This window comes from Urocitellus parryii, chromosome 10 (assembly GCF_045843805.1).
Source record: "Urocitellus parryii isolate mUroPar1 chromosome 10, mUroPar1.hap1, whole genome shotgun sequence".
Lineage (NCBI taxonomy): Eukaryota > Metazoa > Chordata > Mammalia > Rodentia > Sciuridae > Urocitellus > Urocitellus parryii.
Genome location: NC_135540.1, coordinates 59,742,779 through 59,762,331, shown reverse-complemented (window position 1 = coordinate 59,762,331; position 19,553 = coordinate 59,742,779). Strand labels below are relative to the sequence as shown.

The 19,553-nt window shown below is 37.4% G+C and overlaps 1 protein-coding gene across 1 annotated transcript in view; it reads left to right on the top strand.

The window, feature by feature from the left end:
- Window positions 1–2,060: 2,060 nt before the first annotated feature.
- The window catches only part of Arsj (arylsulfatase family member J), a 77,053-nt gene continuing 59,560 nt past the window's right edge, over window positions 2,061–19,553 (top strand). The window contains exon 1 of the mRNA XM_026389693.2: window positions 2,061–2,843. Coding sequence (XP_026245478.2) covers window positions 2,431–2,843 — 413 coding nt within the window. The 5' untranslated portion in view covers window positions 2,061–2,430. The remainder of the gene's footprint in view (window positions 2,844–19,553) is intronic.

Below are 19,553 nucleotides of genomic sequence, written 5' to 3'. Positions count from 1 at the left end.
GTCCCCAAGGACCACTCCCTCCAGTTAGGTTCTACCTCCCACCATTTCTACCACCTCCTAATTGTCCATTCAGATTATAAATTCATCATCAGATTAATCCTTTGAACATTGTTGCTTTGGGTACCAATCACCTGCAAACACTTGAGTCCTACTTCTCAGTACTTTTCAATCCCCTAATACTTACCACTCTCATTACATATTTGGGAATTTAAACTCAGAATTACTAAACATTTCCAAACATGTCTTCTAAAACTACCATTTCTTCCCAGACCTTGGAATGGCTTCCTAGAAAAAGCCAAGACTAGCAGAAGGCCTAGAGAATGTTAGCAAAATTAACTTCATGGAGCATCATTGTGTCTTCCAAAGTTAAGTTTCCATTTTATGAAGTTTTGCTATTATAAAGGTCTCAGGAAGAACTTTAATAGAAAAGAATTTAAACTAAATGGCTAAATGAAACCTAGATTTATGCTTTAGTCAATTGAAAGAATCTAACATGAGGCAGGCCCACAGTAGGTGTTCAATAAATAACCATTGAAAAAATTGTGTGTGGGGGGGAGCATATCTTGGTAACGGTCGGCATTGATTACCTCTTCTATAAAAGAGATACCATAAATCAGTTTCCTGCCTTTAATCTTAAAAACTCTATGACTCTAGTAAAAGCAGGACTATCTTCTCAAGGAAGGCAAGCTTTGGTGTTGAGAGAGAGAGAGAGAGAAAGAGAGAAAGTAAGAAAGGAAAAAATTAAAAAAAAATTGAAGATCCCCAAATTTCTGCACAGAAAGCTCTGACTTCTTGACTGCAGGAGTGCAGACTGGCCTCATGGTTCTTGAGGGTGAAACGTTAACTCCTCTTCCTCTCCAGGGTTCTTGGCTGGATACCCTGCGGGTTAAGTTTGGAGCAAGGAAAAGAGGAGCGGGCAGTTTTAATATTTCACTTAGGAAGAAACTAATGAGTAAGTCAGGCTGTAAAGACCAGCTATTGGAGAAGAAATTCAACTTCAAAAGTTGCAGTTTGTGAGTGTTAAAAAGGGAGCGGGGGGAAGTGGGGAGAACAGGAAAAGAAATAATGGAGGGGGGGTGGGGAGAAGTGGCAGGGGTGACAGGGGAGAAAGGGACTGGTCAAAGAAACCCTGAAGTGAAAATAGGAAAAGAATATGCTTTGCAATTTGTTGATTCTCCTGCTTTTCCTCTCTCACTCAATCCAGAAGTCAGAAAAGTTTTGGAGGCGAGAAAGCTCTTCATTCAACAGACTCCCGAAGAGAAGCGCCTGCTTCATCCTTCCCGACTCCCGCCGAGTCCTTCCCCTTTTCCGGGAGATGGAGCGCAGCGGGCGACCCTCTTGAGAAGCAGCAGCCCTGGCTACCCTCGGAGTCCCTGAAGACTCGGGCAGCACGCAGGTCTCCCGCTAGTAAAGCCTTCCTTCTTTCGTCCGTTCTCCCGGAAAAGAAAAAGGAAAGACTGAGCCTCTAAACCGGCCCTTCCCCTTCCCGCTCTTCCTGAGGGACCTAAGGCAGAAAGCACTATTCTGTGATTCACTGGCGAGAAAAGAGGGAGGAGGCAAAAGAACTTCCGAGAGCCCAAACTAAGTAAGTTTGCCCAGAAAACGCCAGCAGGGTGTAGCGCCTCCGCTGGATGCACCAGCCCGCGGAGAACTGGTGGGCCCGGTGGAGAGGGGCGGCGGGGCGGACCCTGCCTCGCTCCGCACGCGCTCCTGCACCGGGGAGACGGAATCGGCCCCCAAGATCCTGCAAAGAAGTGGGCGGTTAGCGGCAGAGGGTAATCAGGAAACGGCTCTTTTCTCACTTCGCCGCCTGGTGAGTGTTGGGAAGATTGGCAAACGCCTAGGAGAATCGGGAAAGATACAGAGCCCTGGGAAAGGAGCCGGTTCGCTCCGGGCAGTTCCTCGTCGGCCGGGATAAGAGCAAGACGCAGCTACTCCACTCTGCAGTGCTTTCCTGGTGCTGGGACCCCTGGACGTACTGCCAACCTCATCACCCTCTGTGCATGTGCAGCCTAGGACAGCCTGGTCCCCCAAAGTGGAGGACGCTCTGGTTACTAAATGGCCCTGCTCAGTGTGATTATCAATTCCTTATTTGTTTACTTTTGGCTTCTGAGAACTTTTGAGCGGAAATATTAACTTTTCCTGGGGAAGCTACTCTAGGGAGAGAGGAAAAGGAAAAAGTGAAATCTGATGGAGAAGAGTGTCCCCCCCCCCCCCAAAGATTCTGAACTTCTGGATGTCCTGATAAACCAGCGCTAATAGAAGATTAAAGTTGTGGGCAGTAGTGACAGCCGAGAGGAGCAGAGGATTACTTGCCAGGTGGAGACCCTTTGCGGTCTATTGGGTCTCCCCTTCTGCGTGCATGTGTGCTCCAGCGGCGGCCAGTGGTGCAAGGTTTTGCGCGTGGAGTCTCATCTTGGAGCCGAGTGAATGGCCCCCAGGGGCCGCGCGGAGCTGCCGCCTCCGCCGCCTCCACCGCCTGCGCCTCAACAGATCTGGCTCTGGCCTGGAAAGATGCTAGCTATGGGTGCTCTGGCAGGCTTCTGGGTCCTCAGCCTCCTCACCTATGGTTACCTGTCCTGGGGCCAGGGTTTAGAGGATGAGGAAGAAGGGTCCCTGCGAGTTCAAGGTGGAGAAAGACCCGAGCCCAGCACAACTGCCACCTCTCAGCCCCATCTCATTTTCATCCTGGCGGATGATCAGGGATTTAGAGATGTGGGTTACCATGGATCTGAGATAAAGACACCCACTCTTGACAAGCTCGCAGCTGAAGGAGTTAAACTGGAGAATTACTACGTCCAGCCCATTTGCACGCCGTCCAGGAGTCAGTTCATTACTGGAAAGTAAGTATTATTCTTATATGTACTTCTTGGAGAAATCTTAAGCATTTAATTAAGATCCAGCTCTTAATTTAAGAAAGTAACAGAGTATGGGGAACAACTGAATGGATGAATGAATGAATAAATGAATGAATGAATGATGTATGGTGTTGGGCTATGGCATTAAAATTGATGCCCTGTTAATGAATCTTGGTCATCTAGTCAGTAGTCGTCTCGTTTTCCTTAGGACAGAGCCAGCTGGGAGCTTTTGAATGAGGTCAGGACTGTAAGCACCAACCAGAGAACTCCAGAAGCATTACCAATTCCGAATCTATTCTGACTTTAAAGCATGCTCAGTTTTGCTTTCAGGTGTCACAATAGAATTCACACTGGTTTTCGGTGATAAGAAGGACCGACCAAACTTTTTCTGTAATTCTTGCTTTGTTCTTAAATCTAGAATTGAATGATGAAAGCCGCAGGTCACTTCAAAGACAAAAGAGGTCACAAAAAATAGACGAAGGTAATGTAAAATCTGATCATTGTGTGTAGGACTCTGGTTGGGTCTTTGACGGTTATTTTTTTCTCTTGTGGCGTCATTATGAGGCCATATTTAATGCCAAGGCAGTTTTCAAAATGCAAAGAAGTTCAATGATCTGCTCAACAGGAGTGGGACTTCTGAAGTTTTCTGCTGCTCTTCACAGGACTGAAAATTTTCTGAGTAATGGCACTTAGATTATTTGGATGTTTAAGTGTTCTTAATATTGCCATCATTTTCCTAGTCAAATCTTCCACTTAGGGTTTTCACACATTTTAATTTTTTTACTCTATCCTATCAGAATATGGATTACTGTAACCTATTTCATTGCACCAGTTCAGCCTGGAATGAAGAGAAAGCAGGAGAGCTAGGAATCAAACTACTCCTGGATAGAGGTAGAAAAGAAGGCTTAAGAGTTCACTCTGTGGGCCTTGTGATTTCCGTTGCAAGACAGGGAACCCTTGCTTCAGTGAAGTTGTTCTTGGAATTGGATCCTATAGGAGTAGCCAGTATCCATTGGAAAAATAAAGACTACAGTATTTTGTAGGAATCTCTGTCTTGCAAAGACTTTTGCTTACAGCATAATTTCCACTACTTAGCAAACTGTCAAAACTTAGCATCTCTGCCAGAAAAACAACAAAAAAAGACATCCTTAGGAGTCTCATTGTATGTACTTCAGAATCAACTTTAAGGTTAATTACACAGCCTAAAGTCAAGGGCATTTGATATTTACAATGGAAAAGATTGTTGGCTAGAAAACAACAAGTCCATCTGGTGGCCTGGAGGTCAAGTTCTTCACATTTAATATCAACCACACTTACATATGGCTCATGAAATAATTGTGTCATATAGCCTCACTAGAGCTCTTCTAATTCGTAAAACCAAAATTTGTGCAGATAGCCAATAATACTTGAAAAATACGTAATTGAATTATATGAGTATATTTTTCACAACAAAGTACATGTTCAGAGCTTTTCACCAAACAAGAAAATTTAGTTCTTAAATTTCTTGCACTGATAACATATTGAGGTTTTATCTTTTGATCTTCATATTTACTTAAGATGAAACAGAAATTAAGCTGGAAATAATTCCTAATTTTTCTCTTTGGTCAGAGGTTAACTCTTCTATACTTTCAATGCAATCAAACATTTAATGAGAAGATTTCTTTTCATATTAAAACTGTCTATTGAGTGCAACAAGTTGTATTACTGTTCTCTAGACAGAAAGTTCAAATATCTTGAGTTACTTGATTTAAATTTCTATTTGAATTAACAGTTGAAGACATTTCACTTCTAGTTTTCCTTTTAAACAAATTGCTGGAACTTTCCTTTAAATGAACACAGATGTAAAAAAGAAAGTGGTTATAGAAACCTAGCTCCAGGCTTAATAGTAATACTACAGGGCCCAGAGAATACGGTCATTTAACCTCTCTATGAGCACATGTCTAGCCTTTCTGGATCCTCTAAAGTAAAAAAGGAAGCAATAAAATCCCAAATGGATTGAATTATTTTAAAGGGAAAAATAGGTTATGTGAAATGTGAGAGTATTCAGATATCTTCACATGATAAAAGAAGAGTTGAAATGATGGAAGCTGAATTTACTTTTAACACAATTTAACAAAACAACCCTCCCTTAATATTTTGCTAAGTTCAAAATGTAAAAAAAAAAAAAAAAAACAAACTTTTTTCTGCTGTACAAATCCATAACAAATTCCAGATTCTTTTAAAAATTTGCCATACCAGTCTGGCAATATTGACTATCAGTAAGCATCAACTGTGTTCAGACCCCTGTATTAGAGCTGTGAGGAGCAAATAAGGAGCAAGCCCTGATCTCTAGATGGTAATCCTCAAATTTGAGTGAGTAAAAAAAAATCATCAAAATGCTAGTTAAAATGCAGATCTCTGCACTTAATCAGTGATTCAGCTTCAGTAGGTCTAGGACTGAATCTAGAAATCAGCAGTAATTTAATGAGCACATCAAGTTATCTTGATGATAATACTCTGATAATAAATTTAAGAGTCTTGGTATTACATGGTGGCATCTACTGATCACTCACTGTGTTCTGGGATAATGTTTTTTAAGTACATTATCTCATTTAATCTTATGATAACTCTGTGGTGGTGGTTTTGACTATCACTCCCATTTTATATAGATGTGACAACAGATCCAAGAGGGGTAGTGATGTAGAGGTTCTGGTGACTGGACTTGGAGAAACAGAACTCTAGGTGTTGAAAGTTGGCCTGGTGAGACAAAAGGTTGAATGGGAAAGTGGCTGTGTGTGTTGAGTTTATTTCAAAGTAATTTTCTTATTTTAAAGTGTTACAAATAACAACATGGAGAAATGGCAGCATTTCTTCTTAAAAAAGAACACAATGAAAGCTTCAGTGTTAAAAATTTTGCAAAATTTAGACATGTGTCTATTGAAGAGTACAGAATAGGAGATAGGCAATATGAACTACATTCATATCTTTAACAACAAGTTTGTGATTTTTCTATTCTGTTATTTACTTATTGCAATTGAAATGCCCTGATGATTATTTTAATAAATTCAAAGGTAACTCAAACAGTATGCCTTTGTAACAGGATAACTTGATAAATTCATTTCACTTAAAATATACCCACCCCTATCCAACTGCTGCCATTTGCCAAGGTTAATCACTCTCTTGACTTCTAACACCTTAGATTAATTGTGTCTATTTTTGAACTTCATATGAATGGAATTACAGTGATAAATATGTGGCTTCTTATGTCTGGCTTCTTTTAATATTATATTTATAAAAGTTTTCCACGGTTGTTGTCAATGGATACAATTTGTTCATTTTCAGCATTAGATAGTGTGCCTTTGTATAAGTATACTACAGTTTATCCATTCTACTGTTTGTAGATAAATTTGAGTATTTTCCAGTGTTGGGCTATTATGAATAGTACTGCCATAAACATACTTCTGTGTGGTTTTTGGTAAATATATGTATGCATTTCTCTTGGATACCTATCCAGAAGTGGCATTGTTGTACATCACTGAATGTACATGTTCAGTTTTTGTAGATATTACCTAACAGTTTCCAAAGTGATGCTCCAATTTACATGTCTCTAGCAATTGTATGGGGAGTTCCATTTGCTTTACATCTTTGCCATTACTTGGTATTGTCTTTTTTCATTTTAGTCTTTCTGGATCATTTTGTATTGGTAGTCCATATTGGTTTAAATTTCCCGTTTTCTGATAACTAAAGAAAATTGTGTGTCTTCATATATTTTTATGGGCCATTTGGATATCCCTTTTAAGAAATATTCATTTAAGTCTTTAGCCTATTTTCCCTTTATGTGATTGTTTTCTCCTTACAGATTTGTGGTAATTCTATTCTATTCTATTCCTTTGTTAGATATTTATATTGCAAATATATTGGGATAATGTATTTTAAGTACATTATCTCATTTAATCTTATGATAACTCTGTGGTGGTGGTTTTGACTATTACTCCCATTTTATATAGATGTGACAACAGATCCAAGAGGGGTATTGATGTAGAGGTTCTGGTGACTGGACTTTGAAAGTACAGAATAGGAGATTGGCACTCTGGCCTGCTTATTCGCTCTCAATGTTTTTTTGTTGGCTTTTGTGAATAAGTTTAAATTTTATCATAACACATTTACATTCTTTTTCTTTTTACATCCTTCTTGAGATATTCTTGCCTAACTCATGATCACAATGGGTTTTTTCTCTGAAAAGCCTTATTGCTTTATTTTTATATCTACATCTACAATTCATTTGTAATTAATTTCAGTATAGTGTAAATCAGAGTTGAAGATGATTTTTTCCACATGTATATTCTAGCCTGCAGTTAATTAAAATCTACTCTGTACTGCTAAAATCTACTTCTTCATAAAACAGATGTGCACATTTGGTCTGTTTTTGGACCTTATTTTGTCCACGGTCTGTCTTTGTGCCCATATGCCATTCTCTTAACTACTGTAGCTTTATTATATATATATATATATATATATATATATATATATATATATATATATATAGAGAGAGAGAGAGAGAGAGAGAGAGAGAGAGAATCTATGTCTTTCTGTGTCTTCCTGTTCATTCTTCAAAATTGCCCTTGTTATTCTTTACCAATTCATTTATTTTAATAGGAAAGAAGGAGAATGGATGTACAGATACAAATAGGTCAGAAAAATTCAGTTTGGGAAATATGTAGTCTTTGTGGATTATTCTGCTAAGTAATATAACAAGTGATATCATCAGCTGAGAAAATCTAGAGATTTACATAGAGAATTACAAAGTATTCTTCTAGTAGAGTAAGCAAATTGAGTAGGGCAATGTATGAAAAATGCTGGGCACTAATGAAAGATCACTTGAGATCTGGGGTCATAAATTTTTGCAGAGCCCAGCCATCATTTGTTTGCTTTTCTCCCGTCATGCTTAGTTGCTTTAGTGCAGAGGCAGTGAAGGTGAAGGAGAGGATTGAACTCTATTTGGGGATCTCCCAAATGAATAGAGGGGTGGATCATGGACTCTGAATGTAGCAAGGAGGAGAGGAAATCTCTGGGGAATTTATGTTCTCTAAAAAAGTGCTGGGGTAAATGGATTGCCTGTTCTGAAGCAGGTGAAGTCAGACACTGCAGTAAATTTTGAAAGCTGGAAAGATAGGTTATAGTGTTTGGGAAATTGTATACTCGGGACCAAAATTTTGTAAGCAGTGCAGTTTGTTTTATTTTTTAATGATGTGGGAATGAGTGCTAAAGTGACATGGAGGAAAACATCTTTGGAAGTGAAAAATGAAAGATATTATAAATTGGATGGATAATTCCCATGAATATCTAAGTCATTGATAATTAGCAGTAAAGTCATGGTGCAAAGTACAGTAAGCCCATTTGGGGGATCAGGAAAGAGACCTGAGATTAGTTAAAGAATTCTAACAGGAACAAGAGTGAGTCTATCTATAGTCCCTTGCCTTGTTTTTCAAAGGAGTTGAACTTCTAAAGGGAATCAGAAGCCCAAATTGTCTAGAAGCATCAGTGAGAGAATTATAAGAACTCCTACCCCTTCTCCAGGTTCTGTGATAGCTGGATGCATGTAAAAGCTCAGTCCCAAGTTGAGGGTATAGCCAGCAATCAATCAGAGCAAAAAGGTAGAAAATGTCCATAAAAGAGATAAGGGCAAAGGAGACTTTCTAAATAACAGACTTTCAATAACAGGGTTTGTTGGAGAGGGCTAGGAGTTCATATAGAGAGGGGTTGAATCAGAGTAGAGGACAAAGAGACATATGGAGTTCAGGCTCTGAGTGAAAGCTGATATGTTGGGAAGATTATAGTTATGGTAAAGACTTAAATAAATGGGGCTGAAAGGTACAATGAGATGTTTTTCTAGCTCTCTTAAGAAATAGTAAGGGTCTGGTTTTAATTATAGCTTTTCTCTGGAGCTTGAGCTGGGCCTTCTAACTGTCCATCACCAACTATTGCCGCCACAAAACTACAGCCAGGCATGTAACCAGAAGAGCCAGGGGCCTACTTTGGCCCTGGGTGATGAGAAGAAAGACCACTTGAGATCTGTAGACCTGTGTACACCTGTCTAGACTGCAGGGGGCTTCAATGACAGAAGTATGAGTCTTCCAGGGGTTTACCAAGGACTGCCTTAAGATGCTAAATTTTCAGTTTACAATTGTGCTGGTGTTAGAAACTCTGAAAAAGTAACTGAATTCTTTTAGTCATTCTTACAGGAGAGAGTCGAGAGGAAGCTTAGGGGAATAGGGTTCAGGTAGTTTATTTTATGGGTTTCCTGTCAGCTTGTATTGTAAATGCCAAGGTCATGGATGCTTCCTTATCCATACAGTTTACTGAAGACCTTGTTTTAAGTAGTATTCTAAAACAGAGAGTAATCAATAAAAACCTACTAAGAAATCACTCATTACCTTTATAAACAGCTGATACTGAAACTTTTTAAAAAATTAAATACTTATGGTTAGGACTTCAGAAGAAATACAGATTTCCTTCAAGTCTTACTTTGACTTTTGAAAATGAATATAGCAGGTCGAGAGAGTGGCTCTCGTGCATTTCATAAAGAGTAGCTCAACAATCAGGGCCATGCTACAGGAGCTGCCAATTCCTATCTGACCCTGTAGTTGTTCTCATGCTAGAATCATGGTCAAGTAAGGTATTGGCTCACCCTGATGATCAAAGCCCCCAGTTTTAAGAGAGTCTTTTCTAAAAAGACACCCTTTGAAGTGAATCCCTGTTCAGGTAATACTGTTGAGTTTCCTGATTAGATATTCTGAAAGGTGGAGATTTATCCAGGTGCAGAGGGCTCAGAACATCTAGTTTCATCCATTGACCTTTCTCAGAGATCAAAGATGGGAGGTCTGAAGGACTGGGAGCTCCCGTTTTTAATGTGGGCTCAGTATGAAAGCTGCTTTTATTTTAAAGTTCAGTTTCATTCCATTTTTTTTCCTGTAGTAATATTCTAGAATTAATTTTGAATTAGTCTTTCTCTGTACTTCATTCTGATCTAATTAGACATGTTCTTTTTATCATTCTAAATATTAAATATTCCCAGTAGTGTTACCTACGCATGGAAGCATCTATTTCTCTTATGTGCTCTATTTTGAAAAAGACTTTCTGCCTCTCATCTTTTACTCCCTCTCTTCTAATTCACCCAACTCATCTGCATTGCTAAGACACGATTCTCATTACATTACTACCCTCAGCAAATATTCCTCTGGTTCCCCACTAACTACCAAAGAATAAGAAAAGAAATGAACTTTTACTGAGGGTCTTCCTGTGCCACTTGCTTTTCAGACATCCTGTCATTTGATCTTCACATCTGCCCTGAAGGCAAAATAATTTTATTATTTTGAGAAATATTAATAAAATATTTAACAAATGTCCTCGTTTTATGGATGGCATATAAAAAATTTAGAGGATTGTATAAATAGGTCACATCACAGAGCTTCTAAGCCACAGAGCAAATGTTTGAACCTAAACTTGTGTGACTTCCACAAAACCCTCATTGTTTCTGTCACCCCATTCCACCTTCTACAAAATTGCAAGCTCCCTAGTCCAGTCTTCAAACAAAAATATTCGTCTCTATACCTTCAAACTCTCTGCTCCAGAGAATTGGGTGGTTTAGTTTCTCCGGCAAATCTGATACCCTCTTCTTTTGCCATCTCTGCTCCATGGGATTCATACCCTTCTCTTTGCCCAAATGCTAACCACTCATTAAGACTCAGCTAAAAACCCACATTCCCCATACAGCTTTCCACGTTTCCTTAGCCAGAAATAATTTATCTCAACGATGACCTTTTATAATTCTTTCTAGAACTGTCTTATTAGGCCATGATTTTCCACTCTTTCACAGCTGTTACTGAAACTTTTAGCTCCTTTCCTGGTCCCCTGAGAAGAGTAGCTGATTTATAATCTCCATAAATCTCACAGCACCCAATCCAGTGATTTGTACTAATAGGCACTAAGCAAATGTGTGAAGACTGAACGAATGAATAGATGAGTAACAAGTATTTATTTCCCTCTGACAGGCAACATGATTGAACAGAAATAGCATAGTGAGAAAAATCGAGTCAGAGGGCTGATTCGACTAACAAGCTCCTGACTGTGACCTTGAATAAGTTATTTAATTTTTCTGAGCCCCATTGTTTTCATCTGTAGAATACGAAAATGGATGTCATTTACCTTTCCAACCTCAGAAGTTATTTCACTAACCAAATGAGGTAATGTGAAAGGAATTTGAGAACTTACATATTATGTAATTTTTAAGTAAAAATTATTTTAAACTTAAATTTATGTCCCCATGAATTTTAATCAATGTAAACCATAGAAGAACTGGTTATTTATTCTTTTTAAAATATTTCTGTGAGCATATTCAGCTTTCTGTCTTTTCCAATTTCACTGTAAGTTTAAAAAATTAAAATTAAACTATCTATTTTAATTTTAGTATAATTTATGAACTATAGGAACTTCATGATTTCGCTCATGAAAATGTTCAGGAAGGTGCTGAGGAGTGGATTTTCTTAAGTTTCTGCACTTTCAGATCATTGTAGTTGTTACTTGTCATGCTTGGCAGAACCTGCTGGAACCCCGCTAAGCCTGTGACAGGCGAGAGCAGCTGTGTATTTCAACAGTGATGTTAAAAGTCTAACACTAAATGAAAAGATTTGCAAACAGGGTAATGGAAAAAACAGTAATTACTTAACATCCCTCAACAATACTTCTAAAGCATTTTACTGAAGAGTGTTGATATATCTTATTCAGTTTTGAATGTCAGCTCACCCAGGAACTACCACCCCACAGGTACACAGAAAATAATTTTGAATGAATACACTGTGTTCTAGGCTTCAGGACCTTGTGTGTTCTGAGATCATTAATTATTTCAATAGCCTCCTACATTATTACAGTGCCTGAAGCTTCTGATCCTTACTCCACAATAGGACCTGAGTGAAATTTCTATAATACAGTCCAACTCCTGCCACTCCCCTGCTTAAAATTTTTAACAGCTCCTACTTCCTGAAGGTGACTGCCCAATTGCTAAGCATCCCATATAAGGACCTGCAAAATCCAGCCTCTGATAAAGTTATGGTGCAATCTCTCAGTGCTTCCTCAGTTACACTCTTTGGATTATCACTGCCAATGTATTCCTGCTTTACCATGGGGCTACATCCTTTATTTCCTGTTTCCTTCTGAATAGATTCCTTTGGTAGAATGGTCTTCATTGTCCTCTGGGAAAACACTGCTGCATCCTTTCAGACCTTCCACCACCCTCCTCTCTGCAGTCCTTTTCTGACCATCTTCTCACCCCACACTGGCAAAGTTGAGTACATTTTTTTAGCCTCTTTTGCATATTTCTGTTTCAGTTTTTATAATTGAAATATGTTATAATCATTTGCTTATCTCTTTCCTCCCAATCCCCCACAATTTAGTATACTAAATGATATAAACTCTGTAGAGTCTAATTTTTAAAAACATACAGAAGGAACTATGGTTAAAAGCAAGGAACTTGTGTGACTTGAGTCACATAACTTTATGATTCAAATTCCTGAAAAACAAATGAGGATGATAATTCTTGTACCTAACTTGTGGAGTTTATTGAGAGGATTAAGTTTGTGTACATCAAGAACTTAGAACAGGGCCAGCTTTGTAGAATCCACATAACCTTAATAATCTTGGTTACCTCCAGGCAGAGAAATTTAAAACTACCCCACAATTAGTCTATGAATATTTATTGATAAATGGACTCTCAAAAAAAATAGTCAATAATCACATTGAATCAAGTGAAAATCTCTGAGAAAATCTTAAAATAACTGTTTTAATGACGAATATATTTGAAATTAAGAAATAATTCTTAATTTCAGGAGTTTCCTTAGTTTTATCTACTAGTAATTGCTTCAAAATGTAAAGGAATGTTTTGATTTAAAAATTGTCAACATTTATGTCACCTTTGCTCATCAACCAAGATATGATAATATTTTTGACAGATGTGGATATTGAGATTGGTAACAATTTTTAATAATTGCTCAGATATAATTTTCAACTTTCTCATATTCAGGGAAAGCATATTAGGTGAAAGTTATTCGAGAAGCAGGGGCATGGGATTAAATACCTGGGTCTAAGCAGTATCTCCCCACTTACAGTAAAACTCAAGTTCCTTATAGCTTGTGAGTCTCCTCACCCAATGACAGAAGAGGAACTTCACAGATCTTTATTTTCTGGTGTAGTTATCTTAGTAAATAAGATCAGATTGGTAAAAGCCTGGCATGTAATAGATGCTGAATACACTTTAGTTTTAGGTTTAACTGAATTCCTTAGGGAATATGTTTTGAATAGAAAAACACAAATCATTCCAAAATCTCAACTACTCTTATCATTTTCTTCCCACAATGAGTATATGTAGAATTCTAATCAGAAATTATGTTTATCTTATATAGATAAGTTTTCTACATCTTTTCATTACTATAATAAGCAGTGGCAGCTAACATAAAGTAAGAGAATTCTTAGAGCTCAAAGAATGTTGCTTATTGTTTTTTCCCCAATTTCTTCATTTTATAACAATGACTTGGAATGTCTCTCCACTAACTGAATAGAAACAATAATAAAATGTCTCTCCCATATCACTAACATCAAATCTATCAAACAGCTGGGCCTAATGGGGAGACAATTAAAAAAATAACCACTAGGTCATTGTCTCCTTGCTAAAGCAGTACACTGATAAGCCTTCTCGGTAAATCCTTGTCCTCAGGCCTGGTAGAGAGAGTGAAAAAAAAAACAGAGAGGCTGAGAAACTGACTAAACCCTTTGTAGGTACAAGACTGCACAGTGCCCAAGTAGGCTTGGTAAGCATGTTTGGCAATATTCAGTGCCTAAGAAGGTCCAACCAGCAGGTAGATACAGCAGCAAGGACTTCTGTGGCAACTGATACTTGGTGAAATTAAATTTGTAGCCATAAATGTAAAATAGGCACTCAGAAATATTCAATGATTTTGAGGCTGGGGATGTGGCTCAAGCGGTAGTGCGCTCGCCTGGCTTGCTTGCGGCAGGGGGGTTTGATCCCCAGCACCACATACAAAGATGTTGTGTCCGCCAAAAACTAAAAAATAAATATTAAAAAATTCTCTATCTCTCTCAATGATTTTTCAATGATTTTTTTATTACCTCCTTCTATTGGGTCCCCTTCCTCAGAATTACTATTTCCAAATTTCTTGTCTCTTCTAACTGCAAATGTCAGTTGATTTCCTTACTTTGAAATTCCATAGGAAGAACAAAAACGATAATAGATTATCTCTTTTATATTATCAACACCAAATTCATGAACCTACCTGCATTGACCACCATGTTTTCTGCCTTCCTCCTCATAGGCGTTGAAGTACATCCATCCATCGAAGACACAAACCTCTGAAGCTCTGAGCCCCTTCTTCTATTCTCTGGGACCTGATTCCTATAATTTCACCCCTTTCCCTCCTTCCTTATTGATCTCTCTCTTTACAAAATCATTTCTATCAGCATGTAAATTATTTTAAATTTCTTCTATCTAAAAACCCAAACAAAGTGAATATACTTGATCCAAATTCTTAGCTCTCCTACCTTGTAAAAATTCACAAAAGAGCTATGTGTACTTGCTAACTCAATTCCAATTATTAGCCTATTTTATGTAAGTCTTAGACTATAAATTTGATGGTATTTCTGTATTATAATATTAATTAATTTCTAGGCAATCTATGTTCCAAGGTTTTAATGAATCTATAATTTACTAGATATTATGGAGAGTTAGTGCTATAATCTTGAACCTGAAGAACTGAAAATTTTTTAAGTAATTTTATCAGATTGTAAAAAATTACCTTTGGAGTTGAACATTTTGCATTATAGTCTTTGAGCAGCAAGTTCTTGCATTAGGTAAGACTGTTATAAATCTACCTGAACTGAGCACTCAGACTTATCAAATTAAATTTCAATTAGATTTAGATTTTTAAAACAAAATATAAACTCAAACACTCAATATCAGTGTTTTGCTCTGATCATTTTCCTAACTACAGGATTTAGTTAAAGACAGCTTGTAAGTGATAAGAAATTTATATACATATTTATAAATTTCTAATGTACATCCTCCAATCTAGCTATCTCTAAATATATGTGTATATCTACATCTAGATTTCTCTCCATAATATTCTCTAAGCCTCATAACTCTGAGTAATAATTACTATCTACATTTTACATAAGAGAATTAAAGCTCAGAGAAGTAAGTTGCTCTTGGCCAAGGTCCCATGGTAAGTAATGAAGGTAGGATTCAAAATCCAATATGGTGATTTTTCAACTACATTACCTAGATGATCCATAGGATGGGTTTGATAAAACTGCACAACTTATCTTCAGCGTGGAAGTCAATAAATATTCAAGAAAAGCAACAGCAGGCTGAAAAACTATATAATTATTCTAAAACCAGAAATTTATTTTCAAACTGACTTTCTCATAAAATTTTGGGAAATAGAAGTAAGTTTTTCTTCTTTCTTTATTTTATAAATAAATTTAAAATGACAATAATAGTTAATCTGTCACAATTTCTAAGAATATTGAAACCATTAGTCAAACTATACTTTCTCATAATTGAGATGAAATGTCTTATCATTTTATTATCATAATTTCTTAAATATTCAACAAGCGCAGGTCCCATAAGATATTTAAAGTATAATTCCAGTTCTAGTTACTGTGTTTTGAAGCAACCATTATATAGTTCCTATAAAATACTTTGTTTAAATTTGACTTTGAATACTTTTAATAGTTTTTCCATATATGTTGATTCTAATAACCTCTTAAGTTATTAAAAATTAGACATTTAGAACTGCAAACAGTACATGAAAATAACATGGAGAACTTGTTAGACATTATTCCTCTCATCCCCACCTTAGAAATTTTATTTCAGAAGTCTAGATTCTGCATTTCCAGGAAACTCTCTGGTGATGGTGAAGTTGTTCAGGGATCATGCCTCCTAACACTGCAATAGAGTCCTGGTCTTTCATGATCCATGGCCATTTGTTACCGTCTTCCTCTCTCAATTTCCCGCTGCCATTTATTTAATACCTAGTGTATACATATAGCCATTTAATGTGCATGTTAGTTGACTTGGGTTTTTTTTCCTCAAATGCTTCACAACTGAAAGCTTGTTTCAGGTCTCACAGATTCATCTCTTGAAAGAGACATGATCCCTATTAAAGTGCTTCTGCTCTCCCATAAAATTAGTGATAAAAACATTCCTATTTTAGGCAAAGCCATTGGCTCAAGAACAAAGCACAACTAAACTTCTGAAAACTAAATCATGAAATTAAAGGTACTAGGAGATGTAAACATTTGCAATATTGCTCTTCTTGAAACTTTCTGCCACAATGCCGACTTGAAAATAAATGGATAATTCACCTGAGTTCTTATAAATAATTAAGCTATGACTTTGATCCAGTTTCATCACTTTCCAGGTGTATTCATACATAGCATAATATACTACCGAGCTATACCATTTGATTTTGTTGCCATCATTTACCTTTAAAAGAAAATCTGGTCTGAAATTTGCTAAAATAATCCAATGATTTGTTTCTAACAGAATTATTCAGGTCCCTTTTCTGATGTGCTTCTGAATGATTTCAGGTATCAAAAGAACAAAACAAAAAACATTAGTAAATAAAAATAAAAATAAATATTATGCATTTTTTTCTCATCTTGAACCATAAGGTGGATGTTATTATTTCTCAGTTTTATAAAGAGACTCCAAAGGTTAAATTCACATCCTTAGAAATTCTAGAATCGAGTAAACTATGCATTACAAATTATGTAAGCCTTTTTGACTTTCCATCGCCAGTTAAATGTTTCCTGAAGTTGCTACCCTTAATTTAATTGGTCTTGTGTTTATTTCTTGAAATTCCTTCATCATTTATTCATTCATTCAATATGGAGCACCTAGTCCTTTTCAGCTACTATTCCAACACATTGGAAAACATCATGTAAGTGTTTGTTCTCATGATATTGAACTTCAAAGCAAGGGGATACACATAAGTAAAATAGATAGTGTGCTAGAGGTTAAAGTACTCTATAACATATAATAAAGCAGTAAAGGGAATGTGGAGTTACAGAGGTTGGGAAGGCAATATTATGCACTGCTCAGGGAAGGCAGCACAAAGAGATGAAGTGAGAGAGGAAGCCTTGTATGTAGCTTCTCTGAGCAGAAATGCATAGGCCCTGGGATAGGAGCACCTCTGGTGTGTTCAGGTACCATGAAGAGACCAGCCTAGTAAGAGTGGACCAGAGAGAGAAGACAGGAGAGGGTAAGAGGAAGTGGTATCAAAGAAGTTAAAGAAGTCAAATCTTTCGGTGTGATGCAGGCTGCGTATTAGCTTTTTGTCACTGTAACAAATACCTGAAAAAATTAACTTAATGGAAGAAATATTTATTTTAGCTCATGGTTTCAGAGATTCCAACCCATGGTTAACTGGCTCCAAGGCAGAAATACCTTGATAGAAGGGTGTAGTGGGGTAAAGCTGCTCACCTCATGGCAATTCAGAAGCAGAAAAAGAGAGATGGGAGGCAGAAGACAAGATACACTCTTCCAGAACACACCACCAGTGATCTCCTTTCTCCAAATAAGCTGCACTCCTAAAATTTCTACCCCCTTATATAAGCTTTGAAATCATAAATGGATCAATTCGTTGATGAGATGAATACCCTCATGATAGAATCACTGCCCCAGAGGGCCACCTCTGAGCATTGCAGCCTTGGGGATCAAGCCTTCAACCCATGAGTCTTGACACCAGGACAAGGACTTTCCCTCTGAGTGAAATGGGAGCCATTGGAAGGCTTGGACCAGAAGGGTGACATGATCTAACTGGGATTTTAGCACAGTTGCTTTCGTGGCTGTGCTGTGGATGTATTATAGAGGTAAAGTTTGCCCCAGGGAGACCTGTTAAAGAGTTCCTGGCACTGACCTGTGTGAGAGACAGTAGGGTGTAGAAAGGGGTGATGAGAAGGGGTAGATAATAAGTGTACTTCACACTTAGAGGAGACAAAAGTTTTTGATGGACTGCAAATGGGATGAGAAAAAAAGGAGGAGTTGAAGACAACTTCAAGGTCACTCATTCAAATATTAGCAAAAATAAAAGGCAGTACTTGCCCAAGCAGATAGTTCCAACTGGTCACAAGCTGTAGGAATCTGTTTGTCAATTAATCTGTCACTTCAAAGTCCACTTATGAATAATAATGGACTTAATTTCTGCTTCTCCTTTATCCAACTCCCTTAGGTTTTATAGTTTAGACAATTACCATCATAGATCCTTTTTTTTTTTTTTTTCATTTAGCCTTATAGTAAATCAGAAGGTCTGCAGTTGAGTCCTGGCCTAGATACTCACTATATTTCAAAAGAAGACAAAGCAGTGCAGGTGAATGTGGAGGAGGGATGCTCTCAGGGCAGGAGTGCTTGTAGGCCCCATGCCTGTCCCAGGGTGGCATTCACTGGGTGAATTTACCATTCTCAATCTCTGTCCTGCCTCAGGTTCACAGACACAAACTCTGTGTAGCATTAGCACATCCAGTTGCTCAGATGATTGGTGAGAAAAGGAAATCAACATGGAGATCCTATGTATGAGCTCAACATTTGTATTTCCATCAAAACAAAAATTCTACTAACTTCAAATTATTGGTCGTGTTAAATATCCAATGCATGCACACACATACATGAACGCACACACACACACACATGAATGCACACACACACACACCAATGTGCACACACACACATTTCTTCTTTGTCTTGGATTCATGTCATAACAAGAGTTTGAATGGTAGTTATTGTTAGACTCTGAATTTTTGGTGATATTATATTAGGGGATTTACCTCTAGCAAGATATTTTTAAAAGTTAGGCACACCCTTTATATTTGAAAATGGCTAACAATATATCCTTTGCTTTCATTTTTAGAAAACGATTTTTATTTTAAACTGTTGCACATGGTCATCTCTTTGTTCTCCAAGAGCAAAGCACTTATTGAGCAGCTTGTGAAGTACCCTGAGTCAATTGTATTACTACCATCTCCTGCTGTTGTCATCTGGGCCAGAGAGTTAACAGCTGCTCAGACACGGAGAAAATTTTTATTGAGATGAATATTTGCTTTAATGCATTCTCCTAAGTAACCACACCCTGTTTTGAAATCAGAACATCCAACCTCCATCTGATATCACATGTCAGCCCAAACATTTCCTTTCTTGGATTTTAAAGAAGACAACTGTAAGAAATTTCATTCTAATGCAAGAGAAAATTTTCAGTTCTTTGTTTCTTAAAGAAGATCAGTCTAAGAAATCTGTTACAATTTCAAATCCCTCTTCCAAGTCCCTTGATTTTAAATCTCAGTGTGAAACTTTCAGCGAGCATGTCATCTTGTCACATAAGTAAGTGTTCTTTCACTTCCCTAGTGCTAGAAGCATGCAGGACTGAGCAGCCCTTGAGTGTCAGGTCGCCCTGCTGTCTAGGCAAGAACTTTACTGTACTTTTCTCCCATTACTTATGTTTGACCTAGAGGAGCTGGCACACATGTTTGTCTGCCATAGGTAAATTGGCTTATTTCCTTGTTGGACTTGAAACTTGTTCTATGATTTGTAAACTCTTTGACGCTGTGGAATGTTTCATTCAAATAACTCCTTTGACAGAAAAACATGGAACAAAA